The sequence below is a fragment of the Theobroma cacao genome, chromosome 1 (genome assembly GCF_053813885.1).
Source record: "Theobroma cacao isolate CCN51 chromosome 1, ASM5381388v1, whole genome shotgun sequence".
NCBI lineage: Eukaryota > Viridiplantae > Streptophyta > Magnoliopsida > Malvales > Malvaceae > Theobroma > Theobroma cacao.
The window spans coordinates 9,349,493-9,367,515 of record NC_142639.1 but is presented as its reverse complement, the minus strand read 5'-3'; the positions used below and the strand labels follow the sequence as shown (position 1 = coordinate 9,367,515).

General features: G+C 34.4%; 2 protein-coding genes and 1 pseudogene across 7 annotated transcripts; all 3 read left to right on the top strand.

The window, feature by feature from the left end:
- The first annotated feature begins 1,243 nt into the window (after window positions 1–1,243).
- LOC18612096 (G-type lectin S-receptor-like serine/threonine-protein kinase SD2-5) lies at window positions 1,244–4,266 on the top strand. Of its 3 annotated transcripts, none has more exons than XM_088809697.1 (2): window positions 1,244–1,351; window positions 1,796–4,266. In XM_088809697.1, exons 1-2 carry the CDS (start codon window positions 1,306–1,308, stop codon window positions 4,069–4,071), a joined length of 2,322 nt encoding a protein of 773 aa, XP_088665823.1. In that variant the 5' UTR covers window positions 1,244–1,305; the 3' UTR covers window positions 4,072–4,266. The 3 variants fall into 3 exon arrangements, with proteins under 3 accessions (XP_088665823.1, XP_088665825.1, XP_017980358.2); XM_088809699.1 differs by lacking the exon at window positions 1,244–1,351 and adding an exon at window positions 1,386–1,645; XM_018124869.2 differs by lacking the exon at window positions 1,244–1,351 and having other exon boundaries at window positions 1,386–4,266.
- Window positions 4,267–6,602: 2,336 nt separating this feature from the next.
- On the top strand, window positions 6,603–10,799 carry LOC18612094 (zinc finger CCCH domain-containing protein 17-like). Of its 4 annotated transcripts, none has more exons than XM_088803017.1 (6): window positions 6,605–8,046; window positions 8,135–8,319; window positions 8,432–8,531; window positions 9,003–9,158; window positions 10,128–10,225; window positions 10,333–10,799. In XM_088803017.1, the coding sequence occupies exons 1-3, from the start codon at window positions 7,974–7,976 to the stop codon at window positions 8,459–8,461; spliced, it is 288 nt and encodes a 95-aa protein (XP_088659143.1). In that variant the 5' UTR covers window positions 6,605–7,973; the 3' UTR covers window positions 8,462–8,531; window positions 9,003–9,158; window positions 10,128–10,225; window positions 10,333–10,799. The 4 variants fall into 4 exon arrangements, with proteins under 4 accessions (XP_088659140.1, XP_088659143.1, XP_088659142.1 ...); XM_088803016.1 differs by having other exon boundaries at window positions 6,606–8,046; window positions 8,979–9,158; XM_088803014.1 differs by lacking the exon at window positions 8,432–8,531 and having other exon boundaries at window positions 6,603–8,046; window positions 8,979–9,158.
- A 4,272-nt stretch (window positions 10,800–15,071) lies between these two features.
- Window positions 15,072–17,821, top strand: LOC18612093 (G-type lectin S-receptor-like serine/threonine-protein kinase SD2-5; annotated as a pseudogene).
- Window positions 17,822–18,023: the final 202 nt, after the last annotated feature.

The window sequence follows — 18,023 nt, the reverse complement described above, 5'->3', positions numbered from 1 at the left end:
TGAATTCGCGGAGCCTTTTGAGGTGGCAAATGAGTATTGATTTGAGGCATTCTACGAGCGAATGCAATTATATTTTCATTATACGTTTTTTTTAATATAGTTAGCTTGCAACTATTTTTCTTCTAGAAGAAAATAATGATTTATCATTAGCCTGTTAAGGCTACCAATAGTTGCTCGGGGAGTTTGTATGTCGTTTTCAAAGAAGTCTGTGTGGGTTAAAAACAATCTCCCTGGGAATGGTTTGGGAGGTTTAGTATACTTTTCACTGAATGGGGTCTTACAAGGATTGGGATAGCGTAGACAATTCGGTCTTTAATCAACAAACAAATGCAGGTAAAATTTTGTTGATTGTGTGCATAGATGATCTGTATTGTCATTGCAAGTGATGATAGAATATGAGCATTGAAATCATATCTTCAAACTAAATTTCAGACCAAGGATTTTGGGATTTTTAATGTTTCTCAGGTTTGGAGGTAGTTGGATATTGTGAGGGGATTTTATCGTCTGCAAGGAAAGCCCTTGTTAGGCTTTGCATTTGGAAGCTTGCAAACCAACATATGGTGGTGAAAGGACAAAATATTCTTCCAGGTCAGTTCAACAGCCAGACTGATCAACCCATTGACTTGGCCCTTGCCCCTTGACCCGGATCAATTATTTCATTAAGATGGTTGGGTTGTTGACTCGAAAAGATGTTTATTGACTCGTCCATTTTATGGAAAAAATGGGTGACTTTTTAGAAATTTTTATTGATTTAGGAGGGTTAAATATGACTTTCCAAAATAATTTTAAAGTCATACTTCAATTAATTTTTACATACTAATTGTCTTTTATAATTTTCAATGAAAAATTATTTTTCTTACGAATACACAATAATTGTAAATCCGTAATTGACTGAAGTGAAGTTGTATTGGTTAATGAGTATTGAGTTAGATTCACATCAAGGATTCCGTATGATAAGAATAATAATTAATTATTTCAAAAGCAAATCTTTTTAAATTTAATTTTGTTTAAATTTGAATGTTTTTGAAGCTCATTTTACAACTTTCAGCGAGGAACAACAGTCATAATTCGATAATAAACTAACTTTTCTGATTAACTGACTTGTCTTTTTCTTTTATATTCCGGAGTGGAGATGTATGATTCAAATTTTACTCGAAAGTAAATAATGTGATCAATAATTGGAATCTTTGAATCAGAGCCAAGTCTTTTACTATAATATTCTGAAAAGGACTTCTTCCAACAGAAAAGGGCTTCAACAATCAGTGAATTTCCTTTTCTCCGTCCATATTCCTGGTCACAAACGCGATGGGAAAAGTGATTGCGGTGGACTTGGACCATAAACGCGATAATGGTTATCCTCTTTCCTTTTCTTTGCTAAATGCATAACTGATTCCATTAAAGCAGAGAATACTTTTAATACATGTACTCAAAGCTTTTTGTTCTCCCCTTCATCGGAGCTTTCTTTTCTTTTCTTTTGTTTGTGTATTGGAACTACAAGTAGTTCAACTTCACACTTGTTTTTTAGCAACTAGCAACACTTGCTTATTTGAAAACCTGCCTTGGTAATTTGATCCTTTCAATTTTGTTACGAAGAATTCTTTGAGGGAGGCTGGAGCTGAAGCAATGGTCACTGGAAAGAATACTGGTTCTGCTACTGCCTCTCTAATAATTCTACTCGTCTCATCGTCATCATGTTTGATAAATGCACAAGATATCACCTATCCGTCAGTTGCTCATCATCCAAATTCTTGGATTAACGTTCCTGTGTTTAACTTTGGCTTCTGGGATTCCGCAGGTGTTACGCCCATCCTTGCCAGTGGAACTTATGTTTGCGGTTTCCACTGCCAAAGTTCAAAAGGCAAGTGCCTTTTTGCTGTCTCCATCTTCCAAATCAATTCTAGCATCTCTCCAAAAATTGTGTGGTCTGCCAATCGAAACAATCCTGTTAAACTTAGAGCTACACTGCAACTCTCTGAAAAAGGGTATTTGATACTTCAAGATCTTGATGGCACTCCAGTTTGGAACACCAACACCACGGGGAAATTTGTTTCAGGATTAAAGTTATCTGAAGAGGGAAACCTTGTGCTTTTCGACAGAAACAATGAGACGGTCTGGCAGTCTTTTGATCACCCGACGGACACATTAGTTCCAGGGCAGGCACTAGTTCCTGGGCAAAAGCTGACCGCAAATGTGTCAACATCAAATTCAAGTGCAGGTTTATACTCCGTAGCTCTTACAAATGATAGTTTGATTGCTTTCCTCGAACCCGATCCTCAGCAAGTCTATTTTGGACCCTTGAGGGTGAAGCACATGAACCAGGGCAATAACAAAGTCCAATATTTGAATGGAAGTTTTGATCGTTTTCTGCTTCCTTCGACATCTGCAGCACAGTTCATTCAACTGGGGAGTGATGGACATTTGAGGGCTTATCAATTGAGAGAATCAAAATGGGAGCCAGTATCTGATCTTTTGATTAACTACACTGGTGCATGTGGTTTCCCCTTGGTGTGTGGAGAATATGGCGTTTGTTCAGCTGGGAGTTGCACTTGTCCAAAAGCGGAGGGAAATGAATCATTACTTTACTTCAGCAAGGTATCTGAAGGGTGTCATGAAAATATACCTGTTTCTTGCAAGCCTTCTGATCTTCATAGTCATAGCTTACTTGAGCTTAAGGACTATGATTACTTCAATTTCATCCCTCATATCAAGAATACAGATAGAGAGCATTGCACGAAGGCCTGTTTGCAGAATTGTTCATGCAAAGCTGCTATATATCGACAGCAACTGAATTCATCAAATGGGTATTGTTGTCTTCTATCTAAAATCTTTTCATTCAAAAGAAAAGAGGAGAATATTACTGATTATAACAGTTTGTCATACATAAAAGTGCAAAATCCTCCATATACGTTCTTTGCTCGAGAAAAAGGACCAAAACGTATAGCAGCCATACTAGGATCAACCCTTGGAGTCCTTTTTACCCTGTTTCTAGTAGTTAGCATCTTCTTCTTGCGTGGAAATAAGATCGATCTAAAAGCTGTTGAGAATGACTTGCGCGGAAATAAAAAAAAAGATTCAAAAGCTGTTGGGAAGAGATTCACTAGATTCTCCTTTGAAGACTTGAAGTCCATGACAGAGAATTTCAGTGCGAAGCTTGGTGAAGGGGGTTTTGGTTCTGTTTTTTATGGAACTCTACCAGACGGTGCTAAAATAGCAGTGAAGCGTCTTGATGGCCCTGGTCACTTCAGAAAGTCACTTTTGGCTGAAGTGGAGACGTTAGGAAGTGTTCATCATATTAATTTGGTGACACTGATTGGGTTTTGTGCCGAGAAATCCCATTGGCTTCTCGTTTATGAGTACATGCACAATGGTTCTCTGGATAAATGGATCTTTCCCAAAGACAGAGAACTCCGTCTAAGTTGGAATTTGAGGCGGAAAATCATCCTTGATATAGCCAGAGGACTGGCCTATCTTCACGAGGGTTGGACACAGAAAATTTTACACTTAGACATCAAACCCCAAAACATTCTGCTAGATGAAAATTTTAATGCACAACTTGCGGATTTTGGATTGTCAAAAGTAATTGCCCGGGACCAAGACAAAGCCTTCACAACAATGAGAGGCACACCAGGTTACATGGCTCCTGAATGGTCAAGTGCTGTCATCACGGAGAAAGTAGATGTTTACAGCTTTGGCATTGTGGTCTTGGAGATCTTGTGTGGTCGGAGAAATGTGGATAGATCTCAGTCAGAAGAAGAGATGCACTTACTAAGCCTTTTTAGACAAAAGGCGGAGGAGGGGAAACTCTTGGATCTGGTTGATGAATTGGCCGAAGACATGCAGCCAAATGAAGCAGAGGTTGTGAAGATGATGAGGATTGCAGCATGGTGTTTGCAAGTTGATTATACTAGAAGGCCTTCCATGACAGATGTATTACGTGTTTTGGAAGGTTTCATGGATGTTAAACCCAATTTAATTTACGATTTTCTCAATCCGCAAGCACCTGCAGCTCCGTGCATCAGAGCGGGTACCACGTCCGTAGCAACACCCTCAATATTATCAGGTCCTAGGTAACCAGATGTAAAATGATAATCCAGACGACGATGTAGGAAATGTAAGAACAAGGCAGCCAACAGTGTTGTGGCATTAGCCAGCTGCTTAAATTTTTTTCTTTTTTTTTTTTTTTTTTAAATTTTCTCTTCGCGGGTTATGTTTGTACTTTCAGACAGTTATGTTTATGTTTGCTTCTATACACTTGTTTTGCTTGAATTATTGTTCATTGCGGCAGGCACTTGAATTGGATAGTATTATCAGTCAAATATACGACTGGCCTGACAAGCAATGCATTCCAATCACTTTGCGATACAGACTCATTTTTTCTCTAAAAATTTGGAACTATTACTGCTTCACAAAATATATATATCAATAAACATAGATTCTTTTTGCTAAAAAGATACATATAATTGATTTTTGACTAATCATAGACATTAGTCAAATATCTTTCTTTTATAATGAATTGTTAGTTCAAGACAAAATAGAAACCAATTGTCATACCAAAGTGTTGACGCTTTACTTTTGTTTACATTACATAATTATAATTTTAAGTTGATTCTGTAAATGACACAAAATTCAAAACATTACATATCCAGGAAAATTACCAATATGCTTTTACATTCTAATTATTTATTGAGTGAAACAATGTCATTAATTAGATGAAAAGGTTAAGTAAATTTACTGAGAACCCGTACATAATTATGCAAATAACATAATATAAAAAAAGAGAAAAATATAAAAAGAAGTGTAAAAGAGAAAGAAGTTGAAGAAATATTGGAAAAGTCAAAAAAACAAAAAAAACGTGAATAAGAAAGTTGAGGAAAAAAATGTAAAACCTCAAAATATGAATAATTAATGTAAGATGATAATTTGTTTGTGTAAATTAAATTAAACTAAAGTATTCATATGAAGAAAAATTAATAATGAGATAAGTATAATTTATTTAAATTCATAAATCAAACATTGTAATTAATAACTTTATTTACGAAATATTTAAAAAAACTTATATTGTTAAAGTGAATATAAAGTAAATTATATATTTTATATCTATAAATAGAGGTGGAGCTAGAACTTTTTTAAAGAGGGGCCTAATAGAAGGAGGCATTAAACAGTTAAAAAGAACTTTATATATAATTCAATTATCATTCATCTAAAAATTAAATAATATTTTAAAAATATTAGATATACAAAAAAATATATATTAACAGTAATGATGATGTCACATATATATGTCTGAATAAAATTATAAAATGAGTCCCTCTTACTCTTTGCACGCAAGTGTGGAAGGAAAAATAATTTTTTAAACTTAAATGAATTGGTTATTTAGTTTGTGTGTTCTAGCTCGCTTCTTGTTTTCTATTTACCTCTTAAATTGCTAATTAACATATTGAGTTATTGAGTTGAACTATTGATATATAATATGTTATGATAGGCTATTACGTTGGACTATTAAAATATAATATGTTATGATAGATTTAGATTTATGTTAAAACTTAATGAGTTTAGATTAGTAGATTCATATTTTTTTTAAAAAAATTTGATAAGCTTAACATATGAGTTTAGAAATTATTTGTTGGGCTTAACTAGCAATATACTAATCATAATGACTCTAATTTTATCAAACAGTTTGAAGAATAAAACTAATTATTAAATAAAAAATTATTTGAGTCATTAAAAATATATATGATAAATAAAGTTGTATTAAAAGAAATACAGTTATTTCATTCTATTAATTTATATGTAAATTCTTATTACTTAAATTTTACAGCATAGATGTTAGAATGTATTGGTTATTTTGAATAAAAAATAATATATTGATAAAATTTTAAGTAATAATGCAACGTTACAACTTATATTTGAGAATTATATAATAATTTATTTATTTATTAACATTAAAATCATAAAAATAAAATTCACATAACAAAAAACATAAGAACATGATAAATAGAAAATACAATCTACATATGATATAATAAAAAAGAAATAAAAAAAATGATTAATGGTTTGTAAAAATTTATGAAAGAAAATTTGTAGAGTTTTGGAACATACAAGTAAATAAAATAATAATAATAACAATAATAATATAAAAATAAAAAATTTTAAAATTAAATCAAATATATAAAATTATTTTGCTATTTTTGATTTATATTAATTATTAAATAAAAAATTATTTTTAAAATTATTAAAAGAATTTATAAAAAAATTAAAAATATTTATCTAACATATAAAATTTTAAAATTTTGGAGGGCCATGGCCCTCTCATCCCATGAGGAGGCTCCGCCCCTGTTTATAAAGTGATATAACCGGAATAAAAGTTTATATTAGTGAAGTGATATAACAGGAATTCATCTATGAATATGAATTCATTATTATACTTTAATAAGGAATTTGATACAACTAAGCAAATTTATAAATAATTATCAATATTTGCTTTAATAAAAAATAGATAATCACTTAATTAATATTTTGCTTTAATTAGGAATTCAATATTAATTTGAAAAGAGTCAATATTTTCATTAAATAAAAAGTAAAGGCCTACCCCAGAAACGCCCTCATTGATAATATCAATGTCATCTAAATCCACCCAATATTTCAGTCTCATTGCGCTCAGCAACAAATCCGTGCTCTGCCTTGTGCTTTCCTTCACCGGTTCCCGTATTTGATTTTGCAAGATCGCCGAAATCCAATTATATCTAAGTCTCATGTTTGCTTTCTCCTCGATTATTTAGAATCAATTCAGAAGATAATGATGATGATCGATTTCAGCTCTTTTTCTCCTACCGACCCTTACTCACCTGCCATTAGATTTCAAGTATTTCTTCTCGCCCACTTTTCGGAAATTCGGAAGCTTTCTCTGTTTCTGGAGTTGCTCCGTCGCGGTTATCTTCACTTATCCGATTCTTAGGTTTAGGGTTTAATTAGGGTTTTCTAAGGATTGCTCATGAAAGTGGGCTTTCAATAGTTGGATTTTTCCTGGAATTTGGAGGACCAGAAAATTGATAGTCGAGGGCTTTGGTATTGGAGAAAAGGGAAAATCTATAACATGGAATTGAATTTTTTAGTATTTATGCTAGTTTGGATATACCTTGAAAAAACATGTTTAGCCCTTAGGGTTTTTTTTTTTTGTGAGAACGCAAAAAGAATATGCTGGAAGAATATCTTTTCTGCTTTCGATTCTTGATTTTTGAAGATCGACTGCTATCCTTGGTTTGCTCCTGGTCGATTTCAAAAAATATCCAGCTGTCTGTGATTTTGGACTTACTACATTTTTATTGTGTGCAATTATCAGATTCCCAGAGTTTAGTGTTTGTTTAGGTTATCTATGGCTCGCTGAGCAATCGGATTTTGGTGGAATTCGTGGCTTTGGTCTTTGGGCATGCGTTCTCTGAATTGGAGATACTTATTTTGTTCTGCAACAGATTGAATGAAATGCACAGGAGACTGTGGATTGTTCTTGATTTATTCTTTCTAGTTTGGACCTTCTTCAAAGGAGTTGATTTGATATGTTTTGGATCTTCTTCTAAAGATTTAACTTGTCAAAGCTTGTGGATTTACCTGATTTAAAATCGGTTCTAAGTTTGGATATAATTTGAAGGAACCGAATTGGTATTTGGATCATCTTCTGAAGAAACTGTAATTGGTTTGTATACATCTTTTGTCTATAGCATGGGAATTAGACGAGCAGCAAGAAGATATGATGATGACAGTGTAGAAAGACTTCTTGTTCGACGTAAAGGAGAAGCTGCGAATATTGATGTTTACCCTAGAAATGCCAAGCCATACCATGCTATATCAGAAGATCTCTCAAGAAAGAACTCCAATCATCGCCCTAAGAATTCATATGTTTCTACTCCAAAGGTCCGAGAGCAAGAAAATAAAGTTTGCAAGTACTGGATGTCAGGCTACTGTGCCAGAGGCGATAAATGCTGATAGTTGCATTCATGGTATCGTGGGGATGGATTCACGATGTTGGCAAAGCTGGAGGGCCACAAGAAGGTGGTTATTGTCAGTAATTTGGTGTATATACAGAACAAAGAAAAATTTTATAATTTTATCTAATATATAATTTTTTTTTATATCACAGGCTGTTTGTGGAATGCCCTTCCTCTAGAGTCTGAGAAGCTCTATTCTGGCAGTAGTGATGGAACTGTACGGACATGGGACTGCCACTTTGGAAAGTGTGCTCATTTGAGTAATCTTGGTGATGAAGTTGGTTCTTTGATTACTGAGGGCTCATGGGTGTTCATTGGCATGAAAGGTGTTATTAAGGTTGGATAATAGCTGATGCTTATCTTTGGTTTGATCTATCTATAATCCTTTTTATGTACAGTTTAGTTTGTGACAGTTTGGACTAATTAGAGGCAGCTGGATGTTCGTGTAGGCATGGGATATTGGGACAGTAGATGTCTAGTCTAAAAGGGCCTGTTGGACAAGTATATTCTATGGTTGTTGCTAATAACCTGCTTTTTGCTGGGGCACAGGTGATGGCCTGATTCTAATCCATCTTTCGTGAATCATTACTTACCACAGTCTTAGATTTGATTTTCTTTGGTTGAAGATGAGTTACTCAATTATTCATTTGGGTGGTTGTAGAATGGTGTTTTTTTTGCATGGAAAGGCAGTTCTGAGGCCAATCCTTTTCAACTGGTTCCATCCTTGGGGCCCACTCTGGTGCTGTACTATTTTTAACTGTCTGAGAAAATAAGTTATATTCTGGTTCTGTTGATCGCACTATAAGGTTGAGCTGATAAGCTAAAACCTGGGGCTTTCTATATGTATGTTTGTAAATTGAAATCAATCTGTGAGTCCTTTTGACAGCAATTAAATGATCAACCTTTTGGAACCAAGTGACTCACCACACAGCTCCATTGGCTATGCTATTTAGCTATTGCTGTTTTATTATGTACTATTTTTTTACTCTTGACCAGGTCTGGGACATGGACACATTGCAGTGCATTAAGACGTTAAATGGACATGAGGATGCTGTGATGTCTCTTCTTCATTGTAATGGGTGTTTGTTCTCCTGCTAACTGGACTGCAGTATAAAAGTTTGGTTTGCTACAGAAGGAGAAAATTGTGGAGTGATCTATACTCATAAGGAAGAAAATGTATGTTCCTTTGTCACACTTCCTTAATGTATTTAGATATATAATCTAATTGTGTTTAATGCTTGGCTTTTATTTGCATATTTACAACCATTGTCAGTGTGTTTATTACTTGACTTCTATATCTGTATGTACAGTCATGGTTAGTAATGGATCAACAGCATCACACTAAATGTGTCTGACAGTCACAGTGTTCTTGAGGAACTAGTAACAAGGAAAACAATCACTTCTCATCTGGGTGATTGAATGTTGCTATATTCAGAGTGCTATTCAATTGATTAACTGCTAGTCAAGGAACCTTTGAGGTGCATTAATTATAAACTGAATTTCCCAAGTTATGGGAAAGCCTTCAATATTAGCAGGCAAATAATTTGAACTTAATTTTTCTCTTGGAAAGAGAGAAGAGGTGGGTGGGGGTGCATGTATGGTCATTGTGTAGGCTTAGCTTGGTTAAAATGATGAGTTCTGTATTGTTAGGATTAGCATTTGTCTGAAGCTCTGAACTTCTGAGGTGGGTTGTGACCCATAAGGCTGAGAGATGAGCAATTTGCAGTGAAGAGGACTCTAGTTTACCCACCAGAACTAAGAAAAGCATACGGAATGAAATACAAACAGCAACAAGAAACCAAAAATTAGTAATATAGATAGTGTTCCTCATTGATTTCAAAATGTTGAATGGTTATGATAGCACCATAATTTTGCAAGATGGAGGTGTCCCATTGGTTGGCCATATTTTTATCCTATTATGATATTTAAAGAAGTGCTTCTGGTTTACTGCTAGTAAATGATAGGGAAAAATGTTTGAATTTTATGTTGCTTTCATTAATCAATTCAGTTTATAGTATCTGTAAATGCATGGCTTGCATTTCTCTGTTATGTTTTTTTAATCTAAGGTTGACCTTTTGTTTGCAGTAATGGTGATAATGGATTTGTCATTGAGCATGAGCTAATATGAACTGTTTCTGCATGCAGGGCGTGCTAGCTCTTTGTGGCATGAATGATGCAGACACTAAACCAGTTTTGCTCTGCTCCTGCAATGACAACACTTTTCACCTGTATGACTTGCCATCGTGAGTATAAGTCTCCATGTTTCTGTTAGGTTGGTTAGAAGCTTTGTTATCTCCACAAGTTCCTCTTGGGTACTGATTAATGAAAATTTATCTTTTGTGTGTCTCAGGTTCACTGAGAGAGGCAGGTTATTTTCAAAACAAGAAGTTAGAGTGATTGATAGAGGGCCTTTTCCCCTTTTTCTTCACAGGGGATGGAAATGGGTTGTTGACTGTTTGGAAGTGGTTGCAGAAGCCTGGAGGAGGGGCCCTTGGAATCTTGATAAGCCATGTATTTACGTAAACATCTTGCTCCGCAACCTCTTGCACTTTAGCTGCATAGAGAAGATGGATGAAGGGATGCAGAAACCAGTAGAGGATATTCCTATTTTTACGCAGAACTCTTTTGCTGACTCTAGCTAATCATATATCCATTTCATTCATTCATTCAAATGGAATAGTATTGTTTTGTTTCGTTTTTATTTTCTATTTTTTGTATGGTATATGTGGTATTCTGATTGGTTGCCATAAATTCCTCCTTTTGTAAATGCAAATGGTTAACCTATCTATCATAAATGAATTAACACAATTGGTCAAATATGTACGCAACTTTGTTGCAAATAACCATGCAGAGTATTTGCTGAATAAATGAAATAAAATACTAGTAGAAAGTTTCATATCAGCCTTTGCTTTGAAACTTTGAGACGTCACAATTTAGATGACTATAAGGTACACACACAATTTAGCATATTGAATATTGTTGGCCGTTATCTTGAAAAGGTGCAATTAGTACACACACAATTTAATTAAAATGTATAAAAAATAACTTTAAAATGGCCAAAATAAAAAAGTTGAATAAGATCAATGAAACAATGACTTGTGCTGCTTTATGGAAAAATAAAAAAATAAAAATGAAACAATGACTTGTGCTGCTTCATGGAAAAAAGTAAAGAAAACAATGGTGTCATAGTGATTTGGACCGTAGCGTTTGCAACAAGAGCTTACTTAAACAATTCGCTTCGCAAATTCAAATGAGTAAATTAATTAATTAAAATTTACTTGGAGAATTCACTTCACGGATTCATATGGGTAAATTAATTAATTAAAATTTAGATATCTAATTTACGATTTCTTTAAATCTTTTGCTTCACTTTAGAGTGAGACATGAAGAAACGATCAAAGAAAAAAAATGATCATTTCAACATCCAAACGCTAACTTCACCAGCATTTCATTTAAGTATTAATAAAACTTTTTTTTTTATTAAAAACAACATTTATAATTTGCTACATTTCTAGTTATTCTAATTTAGACTTGAATATTTCTTTAAATCAAAAGCTGAGTCTATGGCTGGAGGAGGGGACAAGCAAAAGAAAAATACGATGGTCAGTTTATTATTATTATTATTGTTATGAATTTTTTTGTTTCAAATAATTAAATATTAATTTCATAAATGGTTTAGGTGACAAAATTTTACTTTAATATTGAACAAGCATGTTAGAATTGGTGTTGCATTGTGTCATTTGTTGTTTCTTTATCCATTTTGAACATAATTGATTGATTAATATGGAAGTAAAACCAAGTATGTTGTTATTCATAAAAGTTAAATTTGTGAATTTTAATTGTTTAAGAAAAATTATTATCCCATGCGTAATTGAACGTTGTGGGCTATGGTTTTATGGTGGATATAGGAGTGTGTATGATGGGAAAACTGTTAACAACATTCAAGTAATAGAATTCTAATATTATTTTGTTGTGGCCTGCGTAGGTTGTTGTCAATGCTGAATCGATTGAGTGCTATGACATTTCTTGTTGTTGTATACTGAGGCCACGGGCAAGTGAGCTATTCAATGTTCATAAAAGAAGGAGGGTTGCTCCAATGGATCTCATTCAAAACTCATGTGGGCCCTTGGAAACGAAGACCCCTCTGCAAATTGAACCACAGGCAGAGGCAGGTACAAGGCAGTTGGGGCGGTTTTATTAAAAAAGTGTTGGAGCATTTTTCACATTTAGTTTTTATGTATTTTTTATTCCTCGTTGTAGGTCCAGTGTTTTCTTTTATATGCGATGATGGTGAGAGATGTAACATTAAAAATCTTGTATCATAGGGGTGTTGATTGGTGTAATTCTCAACTCTGCTCTCTACAATCTAACGTCTTTACTGTAATATTATCTTAAGGACCTTTCTACCTTTCACAAACACGCAAGGAAATTGACTTGGACCTTAAACGCGTGGATTGTCATCCTGCTTTTCTTTTTTAAGGGCATAATTAATACAAGCACTGAAAACCTTTTGTTCTCTCTCTAGCTTTCTTTTCTTGTGTTTGCGTCTTGGATCTTCACACTTGTTTTTTAGCAACTAGCAACACTTGCTTAATTATTTGGAAACCAGCCTTGGTAATTTGATCCTTTCAATGTTGTTAAAGAGAGTTCTTTGAGGGAGGCTGGAGGTAAAGCAATGGCCATTGGAAGAAATACTGCTTCTGCTGCTAGCTGCCCTTCTAATAATTCTACTCATCTCCTCACCATCATTTTTGATAAATGCAGGAGATATCGCCAATCCGTCAGTTGCTCCTCCTCCAAATTCTTGAATTAACGTTCCTGTCTTTGACTTTGGCTTATCAGTGGAACTAGCTTCTTTCCCTCTTCTTTCACATGGTACGTCAGTATACCATACATTTAATTTAGCTATATTTCTTTTTTTTTTTTTAATGTCAATTTAAAAAATTGTTTCTCAATATTAGATTTTAGTAACACTTCAGTCACTGCCTACTTTCTCTTAATTGTAGGAGTCTTTAATTTTTCTGGCAGGAAGGGCGTACTGCTTTTGCAACAAAGGAGAGGCAGACACTGAGGTAAGACTAAGGATACTTGTAAATTTTTTTCTAACCTATGGACCAGAGAAAAATGAGAGTTTGTTCATGGAATTTGTATATGATGTTAAGAGATCAAAAACCCTTTTTCAGAAGCTTCAGTCATGGCAGATTTTTCTGCGTCCCTTACAACTTTTCGTTCATTATGCTTGGAATATATAATATAATATGCTCCCAGAATTATTCTGAGACTTTTTAATGTGAAGCTAACGAGCTCTTCAAGATTCCTTGTATTTGAAATGTCAAACCTTGTCGGAATAATTTCAAACTAATGTTCGAATTTATGCATGCAGACATTTCATTGTTGGATTTGTGTAGTCTCCTAAAATCTTTTTAAGATACCTTAGTAGCCAATGAAGAAGATGATGATGTTGTTGTATACCCAAAGGACTTGGCATGTGCTGGTTTGTTTCTTCTGTTATGATTTCCTTATGTCTTAGTTAACTGGAATATCTTCTACTTATGTTATTTGAATCATCCTAATAAACGTTACCTTGTTCCTGGTCAAAGCTTCTTCAACTTCACCTAATCCTTTTGCTTTTGCAAATTATCAATATTTCAAATCAATACTCATGCACCATTCATTTATGTTAGATTTTATTGTTTCCAATTTTATGTTGGTCACAGTACAAAGTGTTTGATTTTTTTGGACATTTTTTTACCTAATGTCTTTCTGATGATATATTAATTCTTGCTCTTTTCAATTTTGGTTTGCTCCCCTGTTCTCTTTGTTCATCCAGAAAGTTTACCTATTTTCTTTGTTCGCTTATAGTGAGTTATTGACTTGATATGACTGGGTTGCATGGTAAAATTATTTAAAAATTTATGTTACGTCATTAAATAAAAAAATTATTAATGGTGGGCCAAGAATATATTACCATCAAAATTTAAGGAAATAGAGGTTCATGTTATTTTTTCTTAAATTTTATATTTTTAATGTTAGGTTCATGTTATTATGATTTTGGATCATATTAATTTCAATTTCGAATTTATGTTGAATTTGAAATTTTTATTGAATTTAAATTATTTTGGATACGAATCTTTTCAAATTTAATTATGTTTGAATTCAAGTTTTTGTAAATGAATTTTGACATAACACTTGAAAAAAGTTCTAAACTATTTAAAAAAGTTAAATAAATACTTATTTGGATATGGATTTTTTCAAATTTTATTAGGTTTGAATTCAAGTTTTAATAAATGAATTTTTGACATAATACATAAAAAAGCCCCTAAATTATTTTAAAAAATTTAAATAAGTTCTTATTCTTTTATTACATTAAATTAAACTTATATATTTTAATTTTGAACTAAATAAACTCTTATATTTTTATACTAAGTCAAATAAACCTTTGTTGACTTAATCAAAATACTATTTATCATTTTACACTATGTGATCTTGACGTGATATATCGACATATCATAATTGATAATAACATTATATAACGTGACATTTGACATGATGATATAATCATGCGATATTTTTCACTCTCCATATTAACGCATTGTCTGTGTTATGTGAGTATAAAATAATAAATAATAATTTTGACTATTGAAAATTAATTAACAATAACTAATTATAAGAGCTTACTTGATTTAAAAATAAAAATATAAGAACATAATTGAATGTAATAAAAAAATAAAAATTTATTTAAAATTTTTAAAATTTTTAAAATATTTTTCAAACATTTTTGTTAAAGAATTTTCTAAGTTTGGTTTCATCCTTCCAATCATTCAAATACTAATTTTCCTGTTTAACTGACTTTTCTCTTTTGTCAAAAGTATGATTACGTACGATTCCAATCATTCGATACATAAGGACTTTTTACTTCCAATGTACCTTGCGCAAACATGTAAGCATACCATACATCTTTGTTGACGGCCATTAGAAGGCAATTGACTTGGACCATAAACGCGTGAATTGTCATCCTCCTTTTCTTTTCTAAGGGCACAATTAATAGGTTAATACAAGTACCGAAAACCTTCTGTTCTCTATCTTTCTTTTCTTGTGTTTCTGGATTGGATCTTCACACTTGTTTTTCAGCAACTGGCAACGCTTACTTATTTGGAAGCCAGCCTTGGTAATTTGATCCTTTCAATTTTGTTAAGAAGAATTCTTTCAGGCAGGCTGGAGCTGAAGTAATGGTCATTGGAAACAATACTGGTTCTGCTACTGCCTTTTTAATAATTCTACTCGTCTCATCGTCATCATGTTTGATAAATGCACAAGATATCGCCTATCCGTCAGTTGCTTATCTGCCAAATTCCTGGATTAACGTTCCTGTGTTTGACTTTGGCTTCTGGGATTCCGCAGGTGTTACGCCCATCCTTATCAGTGGAACTTTTGTTTGCGGTTTCCACTGCGAAAGTTCAGAAGGCGAGTGCCTTTTTGCTGTCTCCATCTTCCAAATCTATACTTTGAACGGTAATTCCAGCATCTCTCCAAAAATTGTGTGGTCTGCCAATCGAAACAATCCTGTTAAAATTAGAGCTACACTTCTAGATCTTGATGGCACTCCAGTTTGGAACACCAACACCGCGGGAAAATTTGTTTCAGGATTGAAGTTATCTGAAGAGGGAAACCTTGTGCTTTTCGACGGAAACAATGAGACAGTCTGGCAGTCTTTTGATCACCCGACCGACACATTAGTTCCAGGGCAGGCACTAGTTTGTGGGCAAAAGCTGACAGCAAATGTGTCGCCATCGAATTCAAGTGCAGGATTATACTCGCTAGCTCTTATAAATGATAGTTTGATTGCTTTCCTTGAACCAGATGCTCAACGAGTCTATTTTGGACCCTTGAGGGTGAAACACATGATCCAGGGCAATAACAAAGTCCAATATGTAAATGGAAGTTTTGATCGTTTTCTGCTTCCTACTACGTCTGCGGCACAGTTCATTCAACTAGAGAGTGATGGACATTTGAGGGCTTATCAATTGAGAGAATCAAAATGGAAGCCAGTATCTGATCTTCTGATTAACTACACTGGTGCATGTGGTTTCCCCTTATTGTGTGGAGAATATGGCGTTTGTTCAGCTGGGAGTTGCTCTTGTCCAAAAGCGGAGGGAAATGAATCAGTACTTTACTTCAGCCAGGCATCTGAAGAGCGTTCGAATCTTGGATGTCATGAAAATATACCTCTTTCTTGCGAGCCTCCCGATCTTCATAGTCATAGCTTACTTGAGCTTAAGGACTATGATTAATTCAATTTCATCCCTCATATCAAGAATACAGATAGAGAAAATTGCAAGGAGACCTGTTTGCAGAATTGTTCATGCAAAGTTGCTATATATCGACAGCAACGGAATTCATCAAATGGGTATTGTTGTCTTCTGTCTAAAATCTTTTCATTCAAAAGAGATGAGGAGAATATTAATGATTATAACAGTTTTTCATATATAAAAGTGCAACATACACGAAGCACGTCTGCGGCACCTGGGCCCAGCACGTCCTCTGCTCAAGAAAAAGGATCAAGACGTAAAGCAGCTGTACTAGGATCAACCCTTGGAGTCCTTTTTACCCTGCTTCTAGTAGTTGGCATCTTCTTCTTGCGTGGAAATAATATCGATCTAAAAGCTGTTAAGAATACCTTGCGCAGAAATTAAAAAAAAAGACTCAAAAGCTGTTTGGAAGAGATTCACTAGATTCTCTTTTGAAGACTTGAAGGCCATGACACAGGATTTCAGTGCAAAGCTTGGTGAAGGGGGTTTTGGTTCTGTTTTCCATGGAACTCTGCCAAACGGTGCTAAAATAGCAGTGAAGCGTCTTGATGGCCCTGGTCACTTCAGAGAGTCACTTTTAGCTGAAGTTGAGACGTTAGGAAGTGTTCATCATATTAATTTGGTGACACTGATTGGGTTTTGTGCCGAGAAATCCCATTGGCTTCTCGTTTATGAGTACATGCACAATGGTTCTCTGGATAAATGGATCTTTCCCAGAGACAGAGAACTCCGTCTAAGTTGGAATTTGAGGCGGAAAATCATCCTTGATATAGCCAGAGGACTGGCCTATCTTCACGAGGGTTGGACACAGAAAATTTTACACTTAGACATCAAACCCCAAAACATTCTGTTAGATGAAAATTTAATGCACAACTTGCGGATTTTGGATTGTCAAAAGTACTTGCCAGGGACCAAGACAAAGCCTTCACAACAATGAGAGGCACACCGGGTTACATGGCTCCTGGATGGTCAAGTGCTGTCATCACGGAGAAAGTAGATGTTTACAGCTTTGGCATTGTGGTCTTGGAGATCTTGTGTGGTAGGAGAAATGTGGAAAGAACTCAGCCAGAAGAAGAGATGCACTTACTAAATCTTTTTATGAAAAAGGCGGAGGAGGGGAAGCTTTTGGATCTGGTTGATAAGATGAGCGAAGACATGCAGCCAAACGAAGCAGAGGTTGTGAAGATGATGAGGATTGCAGCATGGTGTTTGCAAGTTGATTATACTAGAAGGCCTTGCATGACAGATGTATTACGTGTTTTGGAAGATTTCATGGATGTTAAACCCAATTTAATTTACGATTTTCTCAATCCGCAAGCACCTGCAGCTCCATGCAGCAGAGCGGGTACCATGTCTATAGCATTACCCTCAATATTATCAGGTCCTAGGTAAACCAGATGTTGAATGTTAATCCAGACAAGAATGTAGGAAGTGTAAGAACAGGACTGCCAACATTGTTGTGGCATTAGCGGTTTATGCTTGTATTATTAGACAGTTGTGTTTTGCTTCTGTAAACTTGTTGTGCTTGAATTACTGTCCATTGCGCAGGCAAAATCCCCTGCTGCAGCATGCATTGGATAGCATTACCATCAGTTAAATAACTTGCCTGAGCTGAGAAGCAATCCATTCACGTCAGCTAATGCCACTTGCACTTTGTGTGTACTAATATTTCCTAAACGGTCTTGTACTCGTCTGAGACAGACAACTCTTTGAAATCATTTAAACTTGAGCT

What these genes read in the sequence shown, in the direction of transcription:
- LOC18612096 (XM_018124869.2), top strand. Translation starts at nt 1,624, where the DNA reads ATGGTCACTGGAAAGAATACTGGTTCTGCTACTGCCTCTCTAATAATT.
- LOC18612094 (XM_088803014.1), top strand. Translation starts at nt 7,974, where the DNA reads ATGCTGATAGTTGCATTCATGGTATCGTGGGGATGGATTCACGATGTT. An exon ending in AGCTGGAGGGCCACAAGAAG is followed by an intron (nt 8,047 to 8,134) that starts GTGGTTATTGTC and finishes TTTATATCACAG; the next exon opens with GCTGTTTGTGGAATGCCCTT. An exon ending in GCATGAAAGGTGTTATTAAG is followed by an intron (nt 8,320 to 8,978) that starts GTTGGATAATAG and finishes ACTCTTGACCAG; the next exon opens with GTCTGGGACATGGACACATT.